At 42.7% G+C, this 20070-nt stretch overlaps 1 protein-coding gene across 4 annotated transcripts in view; it reads right to left on the bottom strand.

Annotated features, from left to right (window-relative positions):
* Positions 1 to 20070, bottom strand: part of LOC140202740 (uncharacterized) — a 201366-nt gene that overhangs the window by 154423 nt on the left and 26873 nt on the right. For all 4 annotated transcript variants that reach the window (XM_072268004.1, XM_072268003.1, XM_072268002.1 and 1 more), the window contains exons 15-19: positions 19842 to 20027; positions 17867 to 18085; positions 6567 to 6686; positions 4219 to 4413; positions 2120 to 2218 (exon numbers count right to left, since the gene is read on the bottom strand). In XM_072268004.1, coding sequence (XP_072124105.1) covers positions 2120 to 2218; positions 4219 to 4413; positions 6567 to 6686; positions 17867 to 18085; positions 19842 to 20027 — 819 coding nt within the window. The remainder of the gene's footprint in view (positions 1 to 2119; positions 2219 to 4218; positions 4414 to 6566; positions 6687 to 17866; positions 18086 to 19841; positions 20028 to 20070) is intronic.

Below are 20070 nucleotides of genomic sequence, written 5' to 3' on the forward strand. Positions count from 1 at the left end.
GTAATATCAAAACAGCAGTATACTCCCAACTGCACATCGGTAACCAAGAGATTGAACAAAAGACCAGTTTTAATTACCCTAGTAGCTTTATATCACAAGATGCTAGAAGTAAAGTAGAAATAAAAAGAATCGCCATTGCCAAAACCAACTTCCAAAAAATGAAACACATTTTTACCAACAGACGCATTTCTATGACAACAGGGCTTAGGCTACTAAAATGTTACATCTGGTTAATCTTGCTGTATGCTTCCGAAACATGGACTATAACACCAGAACTCCAAAGAAACTTAGAAGCAACAGAAATGTGGTTTCTTAGAAGAATGCTGAAAATATCATATAGAGATAGGGTAACTAATGAGACAGTACTCCAACATGCCCATACAAAAAGATCTTAAATGAGAACATTAAATGAGAGGAAACTTAAATTCCTGGGCCATGTCATTAGAAAGGGAGAAATAGAATGCCTTACATTACAAGGCCATATGCGGAAGAGGAAGGCAAAGGAGGAAATATATGGACACTGTGGAAGAAATAACAGATCTAAGTGTGCAAGATATCATTGACGCTGCATGGGATCGTTTGATGTGGAGAGCCATGATCGCCCAAGCGTGTAACGCGCAAGGTACATGAAGAAGAATATATATACATATACACACACATATTATATATATATATATATACACACACACACATATAACAGAGAGAGAGAGAGAGAGAGAGAGAGAGTGAGAGAGAGAGTGAGAGAGAGAGAGAGAGTGAGAGAGAGAGAGAGAGAGAGAGAGAGAGAGAGAGAGAGAGAGAGAGAGAGAGAGAGAGAGAGAGAGAGAGAGAGAGAGAGAGAGAGAGAGAGAGAGAGAGATAGATAGATAGATAGATAGATATTCCATGATGATATTGAATGATGAGCAGCTGAGTTTCAGATTCTTGCTCTGATTTTCTGGAGTTTTTTGCGTGTTAGTCCTCAGTTAAATTAGTGTTGAACATTGACTTCTCTAACTTCCGTTAATGCCCCACCTCCCCCTCGTACCCCATCCATTATTGCCCATCCTCTGGGCTTCCCCCCTCCCCCTTTCTTTCTCCCTAGGCCTCCTGTCCCATGATCCTCTCATACTCCTTTTGCCAATCAACTGTCCAGCTCTTGGCTGCATCCCTCCCTCTGCTGTCTTCTCCTACCATTTCGGATCTCCCCCTCCCCCTCCCACTTTCAAATCTCTTACTATCTCTTCTTTCAGTTAGTCCTGACGAAGGGTTTCGGCCCAAAACGTCGACTGTACCTCTTCCTATAGATGCTGCCTGGCCTGTTGTGTTCACCAGCAACTTTTATGTGTGTTGCTTAGTGTTTGATGGTCAGTGTGGACTTGAAGGGTTGTAGAACCTGTATCCTTGCTGTAAGAATGTTTGGTAGTTCAGCTTTTCTTCAGCTAACCCATTTTTTTCTGGCTGTTAGAATGAGAGCCCGTCACTTCCTAAATTCTACAGATCCCTCGTCCAAATGTAAGTTGGTTCTTGAAGGAGGTTTTCAGGATCATCTCTCAATTTTTCAATATGGATCTTACAAAATAACTTGGGGAAGTCTTCATTATGTACTGTACCTCTTTTTACCATCTTCTTTGCTCAATTCTGTTTTTGAGCCAGTTGCCTACAAATGTTAGCTTGAATTTGAGAGAGCACAGCTATCCAGATGTATCACAGCTTGTTATGACAACTGCTCTGCCAAAGCAGGGCCCCTCCCACCCCAGTCATTCTCTTTTCTACCCCTCCCACTGGACAGAAGATATGGAAGCTTGAAAGCACAAACTCAAGGACAGTTACTATTCCACTGTTATAAAACTCCTGAATGAACCTCTTGTACAATAACGATGCACTCTCAATCTCACCATCTGCCTTGTCATTTATCGACCATCACTGCACTTTCTCTGTAACTGTAACACTATATTCTGCATTGTATTTTTATTTCCCTGGTAAAGTACTACTCCAGTGACCTATGTATGGAGTTACCTGACTGCAAACAAAAGATTTTCACTGGATCTCAATAAATGTGATAATAATAAAATAATTACCAATTGACTCTATACATTGTGCAGAGAACCTCAAAATGAGAAAGATCTGTGAGGCTCACCAGAGTGGATGTTGAAGGTGAAAGGTCGAGAGGTCACCAGGCCATCGGAGGAGGTGTTTACCTGGATGATAGTCGTACACATGGACAGGGAGCCTAGATCTGAGATTCAAGTTAACAAAGCAAGCTGTAAAATACATCGCAAAATAATTTCCACGAAAACCTCTGACCTTCTCTTAAAAATTACCAAGCAGATCACAGGAGTACATTGCAATGAATCACAATCTCAACACTCCATCAGCAAAGATACAAGCTGCTGGAGTAACTCTGCATTTCAGGCAGCACCTAGGCTGGAAATGAATGGTCAATGTTGCACATCGGGACCCTCCAACTCTCAGTGTGTGTCACTGTGTCAACTGTCCAGCCACTAGTACTGGGAGCCCTGGTTTACCCTACATCATTTGGAACAGGTTTGATTCCCTGAGAACCAGTCCCAGTCTTCTTCCAGGCTTGAGCCCTTCACTGCTTCCAGAGCAAATGAGTATCCATTCCGCTCCATGCATGATTCCTGACTCATTGAATTCCCCCAGTGTTTTGTTTGTTGCTACAGATTCCAACATCTGCAGGCTTTTTTAAAATTTTCATCCCATCACTGGTCTACTGAGCTCCCTCCCACAATCACACACTCTCTAAAACGACACTCATCCAAAATTCTACAAATGGATTTAACTTCAAACCTAATCCATCATTCCTGTGCATGTCTAATCTCATGTGTATATGCCTTCATCTTGAAACTGCATCTTCGCTTTTAAATCCCTAAGTCGTCTCTTTCCCCCACCTCCTCTCCGGGCTTCCCTCAGCCCTACATCTCCCTGGAATTCTGGACTCTTCCTTCTTCATGTTAATCAACATTACTCTCACATTTCAGTTCTGCTATTTCCTCCATAGACCTCCTCTCCATTAAGTTATTTCTGAAAGCCCAGCACCTGAGGAGACTTGACAATAACATAGATGTAATATGAATGAGTGTACAGTAGTTGTGGAGTTGGGTAGCCTTAACAAAGATCTCTGTTAAATTTTGTCAACCAACTCAGGGAGAAGGATCTGTTGCGGCTCACTGGCACTTTAAAACTCAGAGTTCATCTTAACACTCCACAAAGCAGAGATCCCTGAGTCTGTGTCCTGACTGGAGGGAGACTCCTGAATGTCCTGGGCATGTCTCCGTGGGTGTTGCTGAGGTAAGTCTTCAGTCTTTGGGCTAGGGATTCCATGCTTTATCCTATCTTATTTGTAACAGGTTTCTGTCTCAAACTCAAAACCAGGCCATGGTCTTTCTCCAAATTCAAGTCCTTCACTGCTTCCATCCGTGGATTCATTTTTCTCCCACATGTCTCTACACCACAATCACCCTCCCCCCTCATCTTAATAACAACAACCACCCTCATCTTCTCTACCTTACCCTCCCATAGAACTTTACCCTACAGCACCAAACACCTATTGGGCCCACTCTAGCTCTTCACCACATCACATCACTCCACATGCTCTTACTACGACACTGGACAACCCACATCCCTCCACCACCACTGCTTCCGCTACACACTCTCATCTCAATAACTCCTGTAATAGTCTACCTATTCACTAACGCTCTACGCCACCGAACATCCTTCCTTACTTCACAGACATCTAGAGCCTCACAGCCCTTCTGTTTGCATTACCCATGTCTACCCTACAAAGGCACACCGCAACTTTCAACTACCCCACTCTACAGCTATACCACCACACCACACTCACTTCCCCTGTTCTTAACCACCACAGCACACACCACCGAACCAGAACCTCAAACTCCACTACAGCTGGTTACGTGAGTGCAGTAGTGTGGAAAGTGTATCTGACTTGGCAAGTGCATCAGCTGAACACTCCTTTTGTCAATACTGACTGCCTGATTTCATCCAGGAAGAGATTGCATCAGAAAAAATTCCAGAAAAGTTCATTTCTGGCTGGTAAGGGAAACTCACAGGGGAAATAGAAGCCACATTACTGAATGCAATTTCTGCAAGTTTTCCAGGCTTGGTTTCTGTAGAAGATTTAGTGTAGTAGATTTAAGGAAGGAGGGCCTCACTGAGCAATGGCTACAGGATGAGAATGGATCTGGGACATCTTACCTGTTAGAACTAAAGTGGTCATATCTGCAGGCCGGGAGCTCTGAATCTGCTGGACCCCACCGGTCTGGTTTGTGCAATTGGCGTTGATTTGATAGTTGAGGGTCACAATTCCTGGAAGTGGATTGACCACCCATGTCAATGTGATGTTGGCTCCTGTGACATTGGCAGTTACAGTCTGCACCATGTTCCTAATGTCTGGGCAAGAAGGCAGAAGGAGAGATAAACAGGTGAGTAGATGGTTTTTCTCGTATGAAACCTTACTGAGCTTCAGAAAGATTTTCCAGGATACCAGGTGTCCGCTTTTGCTTGATGGCAACATCTCCCATCCTGCCAGATAGTTACAGGTTCCCGTCTGACTCAAGACAGACCCATCCTGATAAGAAGTAAGTTACAACACCCAGCAATGTGGAGAATTGCCCACCTGTGCCCTGTTTGCAAAAAGTAGAACCAATCCAGTCAGGCTAATTACTGCTTCAATTCCATCACACTCCAGACCTGTGGCTTCTAGCTGGTGGAAAGGCTCAGGACTATAGGATCTGTGTATCAAGTCTAATTAAATAACTGGTCGACGGTGACCCTAAGTTATTTATTGTGGGAGACTCAACATTGAATATGAGAGGCATACAGTTAGATCTCATCTTGGTTGAAATTGCCTTTGTACTATTTGGGCAAATGTTACCAGCTACATATGAACCCATACCTAAATGTCGTCCTGGTCTTTCTGCATGCAGGAATAATTTGGTTGTTTGCTGAGAAGTTGTGAATAGCATTGAATATTGTGCAGTTGTGTCTACCTCTGACTGACCTTATGGTAGTTGGAAGGTCATTGAAAAAGCAGCTGAAGATAGTTGGGAAGGACACTGTCCAGAGCTCCTTATGGCTCATTTTCTAACACTTTGCTGTTCATTAAGAGTGTCCTAAGCCAACCATTTTCAGTTGCTTCTTCAAAGACCTTCCAACTGTCACAAGGTCAGAAATGGGGATCATTGCACAACATTCAACTCTATTCACAGCTCCTCAGCAAAAAAACAAATTACACCCACATGCAGAAAAGTGTTGGAATGTGTAATCTTCCCACTGATGTCCATTTGCTTGAGGGGAGCTGGATAAGTCCCCTCTGTGGTTCTTCAAATAGATTCATGGGTGATGACATCCATCTGAAAGCACAGATGAAGGTTTGGTTTAGCATCTTGGAAATTATCACACTTCTATCAGTGCAGCTTGTTAGAATGTTGGAGACCTGGAATTTAATAATAAAAGTAGAATAATTGTAATTGGTGGTTACATGAGGTGAACGTCTTTGAGACTGAGGGGAGAAAAATCGAAACAAAAACTTGTGTTTTGCTCCAGATTTTCACTTCTGAGTTGCAAATGTCTCCAGCCAGAGAGTAGTAAATGATTGGAAACAAAGCCTTTGAAGGATCGGTAAAAATATTCAAACAGACATCAATAGGAATAAGTTTTATTGGAAGAATGTGGCATTGAGGTGAAAGATGGCCGAAATCATAATGATCAGGCAGAAGGGGCTGAATGGCCTATTGCTGCTTCTGTTTCTGATGTGGATGAGGAAGTGCACTGAGAGAGATCATGATTAATGATTCACAACAGATTAACAATTAACAAAGGAACAGCAAGTGTAGGTGACTTATTTGGAATAGATAAGGCATGCATGATTATGTCTAGAGGCAGCTGATGATAAAGTCAAGAGGTAACGAAGCAAAGTGATGTTAACAATACAAAAATCTTCCACTCTGTGAAGTAAAGTGTACATTTCTTTTACAGTTAGCAATGCAGGTATGTACAAAATTACTCGGGGTGAGTTGGGTGGCTGGTGAGAGAACCTCAATTTTCCCCTTTAAAAAGATAAATAAATAAATAAATTGAATTGACTGTATAATTGACAAGTATTGTATAATACAGTCTGATTGATATATCCAAGTGGCTTCTATTTACTTAAACAGGCACTGAAGAACCTTTGACCCTGACCTTGGCCACTGTCTGTGTGAAGTTAGCACATCCTTTGTGTGGCAGTATGAGCTTACCTCTGTGTTCTTTGTAATCCTAGCATATCCAATAATTAATTGTTTAACTGTAAGTTATTCTTCATGTATGTGGAAGGCAGGTTGTGATGGGCTGAAGTGCCTCTTTCTGCCCTGTACAATATGATGACTAAAGGCATAGGAAGGATTTGGACCCAAATGAATTTCTGAGTTCACAGCTGAGATAGTCAACCAAGCAGAACCTTGATATCAATGGTACAATTTCCAACTTCCTGCTGCTATCCATCCATATCCATTGTTCCAGTCAGAAAATGGTGCCTGTGATCTGTGTGTACGGTGCAGACTTACCATAACATCCGGTCTCTGATTCACTCCAGCCTGGCACACAGATACACACCGGATATCCTGACCTATCTGAGCCACACGTTGCAGTTACGTCACAATCCAGTCTCCGACAGGGAGACCACTCTGCAAAGGTCAAGAATAACACAGTGGTATCAGTAAAGGGATAGATGGGATGTTCATTCTCTCTTGGGTAAGAGTGTGGCTCCCTTCTACATTACAGACATACTAATCCATGTATGGGTCTGTGCCATCTAATATACTTGGCATCAAGGAACTGTGTAAATGGACAACATTGATTCAATTGTTCCTTATCCTTCAATCCACCCTTCACTTCAGTGAAACTGGAAGTGCAGAGGAGTAATATGTAGCTAAATAAAAATTGGACAATCATGCAAAATGAGCAAGGTCAAAACAGCCTGCAAGAATTTCATAAGGACAACCAGTTTACTGCAGTTCCACCATTGCGAGCCACTGTTTCAAATGGCTTGAGTCTCATGGAAACACCACTGAATGTATTCCTCCCCCTTCACACACACCAGCTTCACTATCAATCCTGAGCTCTTTCATGTGCCCTATTGCTAACGTAGAACATCCCCACCAGGACTGATTCCTATTTTACAAAAGCAGGAGTCTGTAAGTAAATGGGAGATTAAGGAATCTACATTTACTTCGATTTACAATGCAGTTGCTTCCAATTGGAGATGCAGTTAAAGAAAGCTGAAGGCATCACTGGAGGCAAGTAGCTTACTGGACAATGAAAAAGGGGTTTAAGAGACAGTGACTGCTATTGTACGGTAACATAATTGGGAGAAATGTACATAATTCACAGCCACTCACATTGAGTTGGGGTTTCACTTTAAGAGGCTGGTCTGACATGAAGACATTGCTATGTAAAGTTTTTTAGCGTGCTATTATGTTCAGGTTTTGGAATTCAATAAATGTGTTATGGGTTTCATTAAGCACCTCACTTGTTTTATTTACGTAAACCTATATTGGTGACCCGATGCTCTGGGACAATTCCAGAGTTATTGAACATGTCTGCCAATGCAGTCGCTTTGAAACCGCCTGGGTTTTGGGAGCAAAGTGCCATTGCTTGGTTTGTAAAATTGAGGCCTGTTTAAGCTGCGAGAAATCTCCGCAGATGACACTATGTTCTACCAGGTGGTAGTATCACTCAGTAGTTTCACAGCTACAAGAGTGGTGAGTCTGCTTGAGCATCTACCTGAAGACAATAAATACCGATGCTGAAAACTCAACCTTTACAGAACTTTGGACTATTGGAGTCTGAGTGTGCCGAATAGTTGCTCTCCTTAACCGGTCTTGACAATGACAAGCCTTTGGAGCTAATGGACCACATGCTGTCTCTCCTGGGAAATCACCATCCTTGTTTTATTTTTAAAGAACTCTTCATGCAGTAAATACCTGATCAAGTTCACATAGCCCTTGCCAATGCTCCCGCGACGGACTATGGGGAGCTCGCTAAAGTGGCTGATAGTCTACACTCAGCCAGGCAGCAGTGCATCATTCCTCCTCCTTTCCCTGCCTCAGTAAGCCTGGTCAGCAAGGCCCCCAATATAAGAACGCCCATGGCTGCAAAACAGACGACATCATGCCTGTGTTTTCACCACACTCACTTTGATACAAATGCTAGGAAGTGCCAACCACCTTGCAGCTTCGACAGTGCCAGAGCATCAGGACGTCAGAGACCTATGAACACCGTGGGTTCCAGCTGCCTGCGTCACCCACTGTTCATTACAGACACCCTTTTAGGGCGACGCTTCGTGTGTGACATGGGTGCTCAAGTGAGTGTGCTGCCAGCACCGCCTATTGATGAGAAGACAAAGAGCGACGAAACATTGCTGGAGGCCACTAATAGCAGCAACATTCAGACTTATGGGACACGACAGGTGACGCTCTGTTTCATTGGGCAACGTTACACATGGAACTTCGTCCTGCCTAATGTGGCTAGACCTCTGCTCGGTGCAGATTTCCTGTGTGCCAAAGGACTGTAAGTCAATCTTAAGAACTATCAGCTTGTGGTTGTCAAGGACTTTGGGTCATTACCCTTCTCCCCAGTAAGTTCCCCACAAAGACTTTGTCAAGTGCCTGCACCACCGCATGTGCGTTTACTCGAATGCTTGACCAATTCCCAGACCTCACCAAGCCCACATTCTCCACTACAGTTACAAAACATGAGGTCCAGCAACATGTTCCCACAATTGGTATGCCAGTCTATGCCAGCCTGCATATACTGGACCCAGAAAAGCTGGCAACATGGAATAGAACTGCATTGTATGCCAGTCGAATAGCCCTGGGCTTCTCCCCTCCATATGGTCCCTAAGTCCAATGATGGTTGCCACCCTTCGATGGGGGACAATTATCGACACCTTAATGAGGTCACCACCTCCAATCTGTCCTTCACATCCAAGACTTTTTGGCACAGTTAACCGGAAAGTTAATTTTTTCGAAGTCAATCTAGTTAGGGGCAACCATCAGGTGCCTGTGTGCTCGGAGGACATTCCCAAAGCAGCTGTGATAACCCTGTTTGGCCTTTTTGATTTTCTGCACATGTTGTTTGGACTGAAAAATGCAGCACAGACTTTCTAACAGCTGTTGGACTCTGCATTAAAAGATTTAGATATTCTTTTTGCTTACCAGGATGAAATACTTGTTGGCAGTGCATCCAAATCCGAACGCATGTTTCACTTCTGCACAGCCTGTGTAGGGTAACGTAGCTGTACATAATTCCCAACTACCAACATTGAGTTGGGGTTTCACTTTAAGAGGCTTGTCTGACATGATGACATTGTTATGTAATGATTTTAGCGCAATTTTATGTTTAGGTTCAATGAAATGTTTTACGGGTTTCATTAAACATAAAACATCTCACTTCATTTTATTTGTGACACCTACACAATCACTGTATTTCTTTAATACAAATCATCAAAGCTTGCACTGATATTACTGAGCTGTTGGACTGGGAGTGCAGATAGTTTAATATTTGCCCTATTTATCTTGTTCCAGAAGAACAAACAATCTATTTAACACTCACACATGGACATAAACTATGTATTTTGGAAGCATTGTTTACACTGCTTATGCTAATTCAGTGAAAATTAATAATAATTGTAATTTAAAGATTATGCTGTTTATTTTTCCCTTTACACTTGAAAAAAGTGTTGATAAAAAGCACAAACTACTTTATCATCTCACATCCGGAAAATTAATATTTTAAAGACTCATCTGCCTGATACAGAATTGTATTAGTGTGCAGCATTCTGGAAATGTGCTTCTTTTCCTTGCCCAACATCTGGGAAGCAATTTCGCTCACTCACCCTGTATTTGAGCATCTGGTTCTCTCTCACACTCAACATTTTGTCTTTTAAGTGATTTAACAAATCCCACCAACTTGCTAGCTGACACCATACCCTTACTTTTGCAATTGTATTATTTAGAGCCTGTCTCCTGCTCAGCATTTGAGAATATTAGATGTTACATACCTCGTGGGTATCTTCTGACTGTCTTATGACCATGATGTAATTGAGTATCTTGTGAGCATGATGTAATTGTCTTGTGATGATGGGATGATGTAATTTTCCCGCCGGTGTGAGGTCACATGATGGAATATTCCAACAGGTATATAAAGGGAAACCCCTGTTGTCACGCAGTTTAGTTCGTTAGTTGATTCATTAGTTAGTTTTGCTGCGTTTTTGTCTCATGACGCATTTTCATTTTAAAGTGGAGTTTTTACTTTCTACTGTAAGGTACAAACACGTTGTACCAGCAGTTTCGCCAGTCACTGCCAGTTCTTGTTTGTTGTACCTTTGAATTACCTTTACAGTCTAGCATTGGAGAGTGAAGACCTTACTAAAGCACAGGAACCCAAAGGATTGAGTAAAGTTGGTGTCGTTCGGTGGTCTTATAAAAGATCGACCTTATTGAATCTTTGTTGAGGAATAGTGGCCTGCATCTGAGATAACCCCTGCAAGATCAGGAAGATTTGTGCAGTGCTCACCCTCCAGGAAAAAGGTCAGTTCCTTTAAGCTGTTTCATTTCCTTCGTTGTGAGTTCTTTGGACAAGGCATCTCTCGGCTGGGATCAGCAGTAACGCCATGTCTTCGAAGAAATCAGTTTTCAGGGAAGTCTCTCCTTACTGACTGTATAAATCACTTGGACTTTCGAATTTACCACTTTAAGACTGTGTTTGAATTTACCACTTTAAGAACTGTTCCAGAGTTTGGCTGTTTGTTAAATTGCCGTATGGCAGTTAACTTCTGGTTAAGTTAGTCGTTAGTTTACTTTTCACTATCATTGAGCAGAGTTTAATAAATGTTTATGTTTGTTTATAAAACCTGACTTAATTCTATACTTCATTGTTGCCGACCGCGTAACACAGAGAACTTCTGGCATGCTTGCACAGAGCTCATTTTCTTCCCTGGGGGTCTGGTTTTTCATCCTAGAATTTCTGTGTTGCCTCTGTTTGAATATCTAGATATACCATGGCACACTGGATCATGTGAAGAAATCTAGCTTCAGAATGAGAATAAGAATCAGAATCAGGTTTATCATTACTGTCCCATATGATGTGATAGTGTAGAATACTGCAAGTCTGGTTAACAGGCTCACTGGTGGGTGAGCTGCGTTGCTGCAGTTGCACAGACCAGGCCCTCAAGCCGCAGGGTCACCCGTTGCAACTGGCCCGGGACCAAGGCACCAGAGACAATGTAGAAAAGGGCTGAGGTGCAGCTGGTGTATTGGTGTCCATGTTGGGATGGGAGCTGCCTCCTCCTCTTGCTGCTGCCCTCCAGTGTTCGCCCAGTGGAAGGCGAGCTGGATTGCAGCTGTCGGCAGTGTGACCAGGATTGCTACACGCTTGTTCTTCAGAAACGTAACTGCAGACCAACACCAATCTACAGGCCGTGACACTCAGGGACTAGGGATGTATTATTTATTTTCTTAATTGTATGTCTTTCTGTTATTAAAATTATATGTGCTATATGTGCCTTGTGCTGTGTGTGACTGCACCTCAGCCCTGAAGGAACACTGATTCATTTGCTGTATTCATGTGTTTGGTTGAATAACAATTAAACTTGAAGTCGAACTTGGTTAAATTTGAACTTGAAAATTGATTTGTGGCAGCAGTACTATACAAAGTTATAAAAATTACTATGATTTACAAAATAAACATATTGCACTAGAGGGAGAATAATGAGGCAATGTTCATCTTGCTTCTATTCTCTTGCTAAGTTACTTATTTGGAAAGAAAAAGTCTTTTTGTTTCCCCTGCACTCTTCATTTAGTTTGTACTTGCAGAGTAAAAGTGGTTTCCTTTGTGGATTAAGTTTATAACTTTACTGCTTCTGAGTGAGCTATCTATTGTGAAGTATTGCTCTTTAAAGTTTCTTTCTGTACATTTTAAAACTTTGCCTGCATACCATTCGAATGCTGTCATCCTTTTTCAATGAAAGGAAGCTTTGATTCACCGATGTTGTGTTCTCAGTGGGGACGTTTGCTCAAGATTGTGATGAGACTGTTCTTGCTCCTCTCCATTGCTACTGTCTTCTGGAGGTAAGTTTTCCTGCTAATTTTAATTTGCTTTTCTATCAGCAGATTATTTTACAATATTTGTGTTAAATATTTATATTTTCAGAAAGATGATGCTGTGGAAAGGATCAAATCATAAGAATGTAAGTTTTAGGATCAAGAGTAGGCCATGCTGCCTATCAAACTGTGGTGCTATTTATCAAAATCACATCTGACCTTCTATGTCAGCTCTCTATTTCCCTACAACATCCCCATATCCCTCAAATCCTCTAATAACCACAATTCCATTGCATCATAGAATTCTTTAACAAGACCCACATAGTCACCTACAATTGGAAATTGTAATCACCACCTTCTGAGTGAAGAAGTTCCAATAATCACATTTTTAATACCTTCACAGCTGTTTAGATGGAGATTGTGATCCATGGAACTGAACACCTTCCTTTCGTGCAAGAGGTTATTCACAAAGATGATTCGCAAAGGGGATGAATGGCTTAACCTCTGAGGAGTGTTTGATGTCTCTGGGTCCGTACTCAGATGGATTTCAGAATGATAAGGGGATCTCATTGAAACCAACCAAATACTGAAAGGACTGTACAGGGTGGATGTGGAGAGGATGTATCCTCTGAGTCTAATGGACATCCCTTAAAAAACTGAGATGAGGAGAAATTTCTTCCGCCAGATGGTGAAAAATCCATGCAATTTGTTGCCGTAAAGGGTGTGAAGTCCAAGTGATTGGGTGTTTAAGAATGATAGGTCCTTCATTGTTGGGGTGTCTAAGGTTACAGAGAAAAGGTGGGAAAATAGGGTTAAAAAGAAAGTAGTAATAAGTGGCACAGCGGATTCAAATTGGCCGATTAGCCTAATCTTCTCTAATATCTTATGTTTTTACAGTTATTTCAAAGTGTCTATGCTATTATAGAGCTTGGATCACAGTTTGTTTTACTGATAACTGCCCCCTTCACCGCTTTCGACAATGATGGAGAAATAATTTTCAACAAGAGTTTACATCTTAAAGAGTGCTGGAATAATGGTGGTGAGAATTGTGATCTTCCTCACCAACAACGATGGGAGGACATTAAGGGTTGTAATGTTAAAGCCCTTATTGACATAATCCACAATGAGGCCCAGCTGTCTCCTTGAAACAAATCATATAAATGTAGTACACCCAGTCACACAAGCAATGAGTTGAAAGAGGCAAAGATGTGCCTGAGAAAGACATCGTTAATAACAATATTTCATAAATTAAATTACTTAAGCTTCTAAAACGTCCAATCATTGGGAGTCTCGATTTGCAATTTTTCCCAATCAGTTTGACTCAGCTTGAACTTACAGACAATATTGGACTGTTCTCAAATCCAGAAATTAATGGGTATGGATATTTTCAATCTCTCTTTGCTACAGTCATTAGTTCCCTCCTACTTCAAAAGAGCAACAATCATACCAGTGCCCAAGAAGAGCAAGGTAAGCTGCCTTAACGACGACCATCCAGTAGAATGCCTGAGGCTCGATTGGAGCGGAGGCCTCCGCAACTGTGACTCGGCTTAAGGATTCGTTTCAGCAAGGAGCCTGGCCATCCGGGATTAAGAGTCGGCTTCGGGGCCTGACCCAATCGGCAGCCTGGGTCTCCGGCAGCTGGAAGTGGCAGCGGAGCCTCTCCCATTACTCGGCCCGACCTGGAGCACACGACGACGTGACCCGCCGATCGATTCCCGCGGGATGCATCCACCTACCTCAAAGAGCTGACAACAACACACTGCATCGATGGAGACCTGGAAAGATGCACTACTTACCGAGGATGTGTGGGAACATTGCTGGGCTGCTGGTCAGATTGAAGCTGAGGGGCTACAGGGTCCCTATGCCCACCATCCTACTAGCTAATGTGCAAGCCATAGAGAACAAGGTGGATGATCTTAAAGGGAGACTCACCTACTGCAGGGAGATGCAGAATTGCTGTGTATTCTGTTTCACCGAGACCTGGCTCTCCCCTGCCACCCTCGACTGTGCCATCCGACCGGAGGGATTTTCGATCCATCAGATGGACTGCACAGCGTCTTTGGGCAAGATGAGGGGAGGTGGTGTCTGTCTACTGATCAACACTGCGTGGTGCTCAGACACAGTGGCACTGACAAGTTCCTGCAGCCCAGACCTGGAACACCTGTCTGTGAAGTGTCGTCCCTACTATCTGCCATGGGAATTCACCTCGGTCATACTGACAGTGGTCTATATTCCCCCCTGGGCAGACGTGGAGTGTGCTCTGAACATACTGTATGCCAACATCAGTGAACTTGAGACCAGGTATCCGGAGGCTTTGCTCATTACAGCCAGGGACTTTAACCAGGCCAACCTCAGAAAGGCGCTGCCAAAGTTATACCAACATGTCTTCTGCCCCACTTGAGGCCCGAATATACTTGACCACTACTACACAGCAGTCAAGGATGCCTACCGTTCCGTCCCACGACCTCACTTTGGAAAATCGGACCATCAGGCCATACACCTCCTCCCGGCTTACAAACAGAAACTGAAGTGGGAAGTCACGGTGTCAAAAGTAGTGTTGCGTTGGACAGAGGAAACGGATGAGGTCCTCCATGACTGCTTTGAATCGGTGGACTAGTTAGTATTCAAGGACTCGGCAGCTAACCTCGATGAGTATGCCTCAGCTGTCACGGACTTTATTTGGAAATGCACGGAGGACTGTGTGTCTCGCAAGATGATCCGGGTATTCCCTAACCGGAAACCTTGGATGAATTATGAGGTCAAGTCCCTTTTAAAGGCTAGAGCTGCAGCTTTTAGGTCCGGGGATACCAGTCGCTACACAGAATCCAGGTGTGAACTCCAGAGAGCCATTAAAGGTGCCAAGAGGCAATATCGAGCCAAGTTGGAAGCCCAGGCTAACCAAAGGGATGCCAGTAGACTATGGCAGGGTCTAAATGAGATCACTGGGCGCAAAGAAAAGGCTGGGAATATCAATAACTGTGGCGCTTCTCTTCCTGACAAACTTAACTGCTCCTTGCTTCAGTCTAAGATCCCCTCGTGTTTTAAGAAGGCAACGATAATCCCAGGGCCGAAGAAGAGCAAGATGGCATACCTGAATGACTATTGACCTGTGGCTCTGACATCAATTGCTATGAAGTGCTTCGAGAGATTGGTTATGGCACACATCAACCATAGCCTACCGATCAACCTCGACACTTTGCAATTCCTCTACTGGAGCAACAGGTCAACGGCAGATGCCATCTCTCTGTCCCTACATTCTTCCTTAGAACACCTGGAGAATAAAGATGCATATGTAAGGCTCCTTTTCATTGACCACAATTCTGCCATTAATACCATCATTCCAAATAAACTGATTCCTTAGCACTCAGGTCTGCAGCTGGATCTTCAACTTCCTCACAGACAGGACCCAGGCTGTAAAAATAGGGGACAAGCTCTCCTCTACAATTACTCTGAGCACCGGTGCCCCACAAGGCTGTGTACTCAGCCCCCTGCTGTACTCACTGTACACCCATGACTGTGTAGCCAAGTTTCCATCAAACTCAATAAATAAGTTTGCTGATGACACAACAATTGTACGCCGTATCTCGGGTGATGATGAGTTTGAGTACAGAGAGGAAATTAAGAACCTGGTGGCATGGTGCGAAGACAATAACATATCCCTCAATGCCAGCAAGACGAAGGAATTGGTTGTTGACTTCAGAAGGAGTAGCGGACTGCATGACCCAATTTACATCAGTGGTGCGTAAGTGGAACAGGTCAAAAGCTTTAAGTTCCTCAGTGTCAATATCACAAATGACCTGACTTGGTCCAACCAAGCAGAGTTCACTGCCAAGAAGGCCCACAAGCACCTTTACTTCCTGAGAAAACTAAAGAAATTTGGCCTGTCCCCTAAAACCCTCACTAATTTTTATAGATGCACCGTAGAAAGCATTCTTCTAGGGTGCATCACAACTTGGTATGGAAGTTGTCCTGTCCAAGACCGAAAGAAGCTGCAGAAGATCGTGAACACAACGCAGCACATCACACAAACCAATCTTTTGTCCATGGACTCACTTTACACCGCACGCTGTCGGAGCAGTGCTGCCAGGATAATCAAGGACAAGACCCACCCAGCCAACACACATTTCATCCCTTTTCCCTCCGGGAGAAGGTTCAGGAGCTTGAAGACTTGTACGGCCAGATTTGGGAACAGCTTCTTTCCAACTGTGATAAGACTGCTGAACAGATCCTGACCCGGATCTGGGCCGTACCCTCCAAATATCCGGACCTGCCTCTCGGTTTTTTTTGCATTACCTTGCTTCCCATTTTTCTATTTTCTATTTATGATTTATAATTTAATTTTTAATATTTACTGATTTTAACTATTTGAAATATTTTTAATATTTAATATTTGTAATACAGGGAGAGTGAAGCGCAGAATCAAATATCGCTGTGATGATTATACGTTCTAGTACCAATTGTTTGGCGACAATAAAGTATAAAGTACAGAATTCACATCTATGGTGATGAAGTGCTTTGACAGTTTGTTAATAGCTAGAATCAACCCCTGTCTTAGTAAGGACCTGGACCCACTGAAATTTGCTTATTGCCACAACAGGTCTACAGTGGACAGGATCTCACTGGCTCTTCATCTTGAATCACCTGGACAATACTAATACTTATGTCAGGCTGCTGTTTATTGACAACAGCTCAGTGTTTAATACAATCGTTCCTACAAGTCTGATCCAAAAGTTCCAGAACCTGGGCTTCTGTACCTCCATCTACAATTGGATTGCTGACTTCCTCACCGGAAGCCCGCAGTGTTTGCAGATCTAAATAACATCATCACCTCACTGATAATCAAAACTGTTACACCTGAAGGTTGTGTGCTTAGCCCACTGCTCTACTTTCTCTACACCCGCGACTTGTGTGGCTAGGCACAGCTGAAATGCCATCTGTAAATTTTCTGATGAAACAACTACTGGCAGAATTTCAGATGGTGACAAGAAGGTGTACTGGAGCAAGGTATATCAGCTTGATGAGTAGTGTCACAGCAGCAAACTCACACCACAGAAGGATCAGAGTAGAAAGACCCAGATGAAAACATAGAAAACATAGAAAGTAGGTGCAGGAGCAGGCCATTCGGCCCTTCGAGCCTGCACCACCATTTATGATGATCATGGATCCAACCCAGAACCCTGCACCAGCCTTCCCTCCATACCCTCTGATCCCCCTAGCCACAAGGGCCATATCTAACTCCCTCAAGATTGTACAAATGAAGATTGTACAAATTTAGGGGTGATGATAACATAAGACTCAGTGAATAATGAAGAGCACAGCGATGGACTTTAGGAAAGTGCAGAGCTGATGGATAAACACAAGAGACAAAAACAGATGCAACTCATAGAAGGAAAATCAATTTAATAGTACCACTTTAAAGAGAATACAGGTACAGATACCTCAATATCTGCATATGGAGATCTTTTAAGGTGGTAAAATAATTTAATAATCTGAAATTAATTTGCAAGAGACTATATTTACATTGAAGTAAGTACAAAAACCAGGATATCAATTTAAATTTTTGTGAACCTCTGGTTATTATATCCAGTTCTGGATATCAAATTTGAAGAAGGTCACATCTTTGAAAACACTGCAGAAAAGATTTATTGGAACAGTACTGGGAGTGAAGGATTTTTTAAACTTGAGAAGCTGTGGTTCACAATCGTGACGCTTTGATGATAATGTGATAAGAAGAAGTGAGAGAAAACTGAGGCAGAACTCACCCATTTCATAATAAATGTTGAACTTTGTGTTTGGTGCGTGTGGACCAGAATGAAAATGGACCCACATGTTAGTACAGTTGGAGATACGAAATGTGCCAATGCCTAATTCTTCCTCAATCAAAGAGAATCGCACGTCTTGATCAGGATTCATTCCACAGCCAAAGGAGATGTGATCTTCCTGGGATGTCACAGTCAACAAGTCCACCCTGAATCGGATTCCTGAAGGTAAAACATGTTCCCTAGTTAGTTGCAGTTCCATTTCTCAACAGCTGACACACAGTTTTAGACATGCTTAGTGCTATTGTATGCATTTGATATGTAGAGATGCACCTGTCTCACATTGAGCATTCTACTATCTGAAAAAAATGCTCCAGGTTCAAGTTGTCCTTCGGAGTTGTGAGAATATGTCCAAGCCTTGAATTTTATGCATTGCTGATTTGTCAATAAATTGATGGGGGACTGGAAGATGAAAGTTACTTTTCCCTGAAGGATATTAAAACGAGTCCTATCTTTTCCGTCAGATACTTTGCAACTAAGACCTAAGTGCTGATGCCACTTATCTCAGCCTCTTCTCTCTCTCACCAGATAACAACTGACAAATGACCCCTCTTCACCCGATCCACCTATCACTTGCCAGCCTTGCCCCTCCTGTACCCATATATATTTATGCTGGCTATCTGTCCTCTCCTATTTCTACTTAGGTGACAGATCTTGACCTGAAATGTCAAGTGTTCATTTTCCTCCACAGGTGCTCCTTAACCTGTTTCGTTCCTTCAGCAGATTGTCCATAAAGACCATAAGAGTATATGACATAGGAGCAGAATTAGGCTACTTGGCCCATCAAGTTTGCTATGCTATTCTATTATGGCCAATGTATTATCTCTCAAAACCTCATTCTCCTGACTTCTCCTCATACTTTTGACATACTTACTAATCAATCACCTATCAACATTTACTTTAAATATACCCAATTTCTTGGCTTTTACAGCCTTAACTCTTGGTTAGGTAACTCCTGCTCAACTTTGATCTAAAGGGATGTCTTTGTATTCTGAGGCTATGCTCTGTGGTGTTCGACTCCCCTATTATAGGAAGCATACTCACCACGTCCAATCTATCAAGGTATTTCAATATTGGATTGGGTCCAGTGAGATCCCCCTCATTATTCTGAAATCCAGTGAGTACAGACCCATTGCCATCAAACACCCCTCATACATTAACCCTTTCATTCTACGGCTGCGTTTCAAGAAAGCAATGCTGTAACTTCTTGCCAGAATCCTTTTTTTCCCTCAGGGTGTGAACAAAATTGAAAAGAGATTTAAAGTTTACAAAATCACATCACACTATGTTATCAGTCAGTGATATGCCTATAATTTCTAAATGTAATCAGCTGGGTCCCACTGTGACAGGACACTGACAGGAGCTGCACTATTTGTTGGATGTAGGATAATTTGACAAATTTCCATGAAGTCACCCATACTTAATTAATGATTCCACCCCTTGTAAACCAGCTGGATTAGAGCAAACTCTCTTAAATGTGCCATCCATGTCTCAATCTTGTTACTGCTGAATTTGCAATATGCTTCCTGAATGATCCTTCCTCAATGATTTAAAGATAAATCCAATAAACATTCCTGTGAACGTGTCTGGAGGAATAACCAAGGTTTGTTTTTCTTCTCACAGTGACTATTATGTTTGCTCGCTCAGATAAGTGAGACTAGGGAATGGAAGAACGGTTTCCATAACCCAGACAATTGTGTGTACTATAGCAACCATTTGATGACTGATTACAGTGACTGACACCATATGACCAAAGGCAAAGTCTTGAAATAGATGGATGAGTTTGGAACACCAGTGATGAAAACTCTTTGAAACGCTTCAATCCACATCTGGATTGTGGAACTAGCTCTTCCTTTCCTACCCAGCATCTGCTCTCTGGTCATCGGATGGTGCTTTATCTTTGGAGACAGAGTGTTACCTGTGTACAGGTGAGTGGAGTTAGACACCTGGACCAGGTTGAAGAACCAGTACATGTCCGCACTATTCTGGTAGTAGCTGGGGAAATTATTGGACACGATGAAACCAGATACACAGGGACAGGGATTCCTTGAAAGAGCCTGCAGATCCACAGTTCCTGGGATACTTTCTGGTGGACAAAAGCAACCTGAAACCAAAGAAAGACAATATGAATCACTGAACAGCCATGA

Source organism: Mobula birostris, chromosome 9, assembly GCF_030028105.1.
Source record: "Mobula birostris isolate sMobBir1 chromosome 9, sMobBir1.hap1, whole genome shotgun sequence".
Lineage (NCBI taxonomy): Eukaryota > Metazoa > Chordata > Chondrichthyes > Myliobatiformes > Myliobatidae > Mobula > Mobula birostris.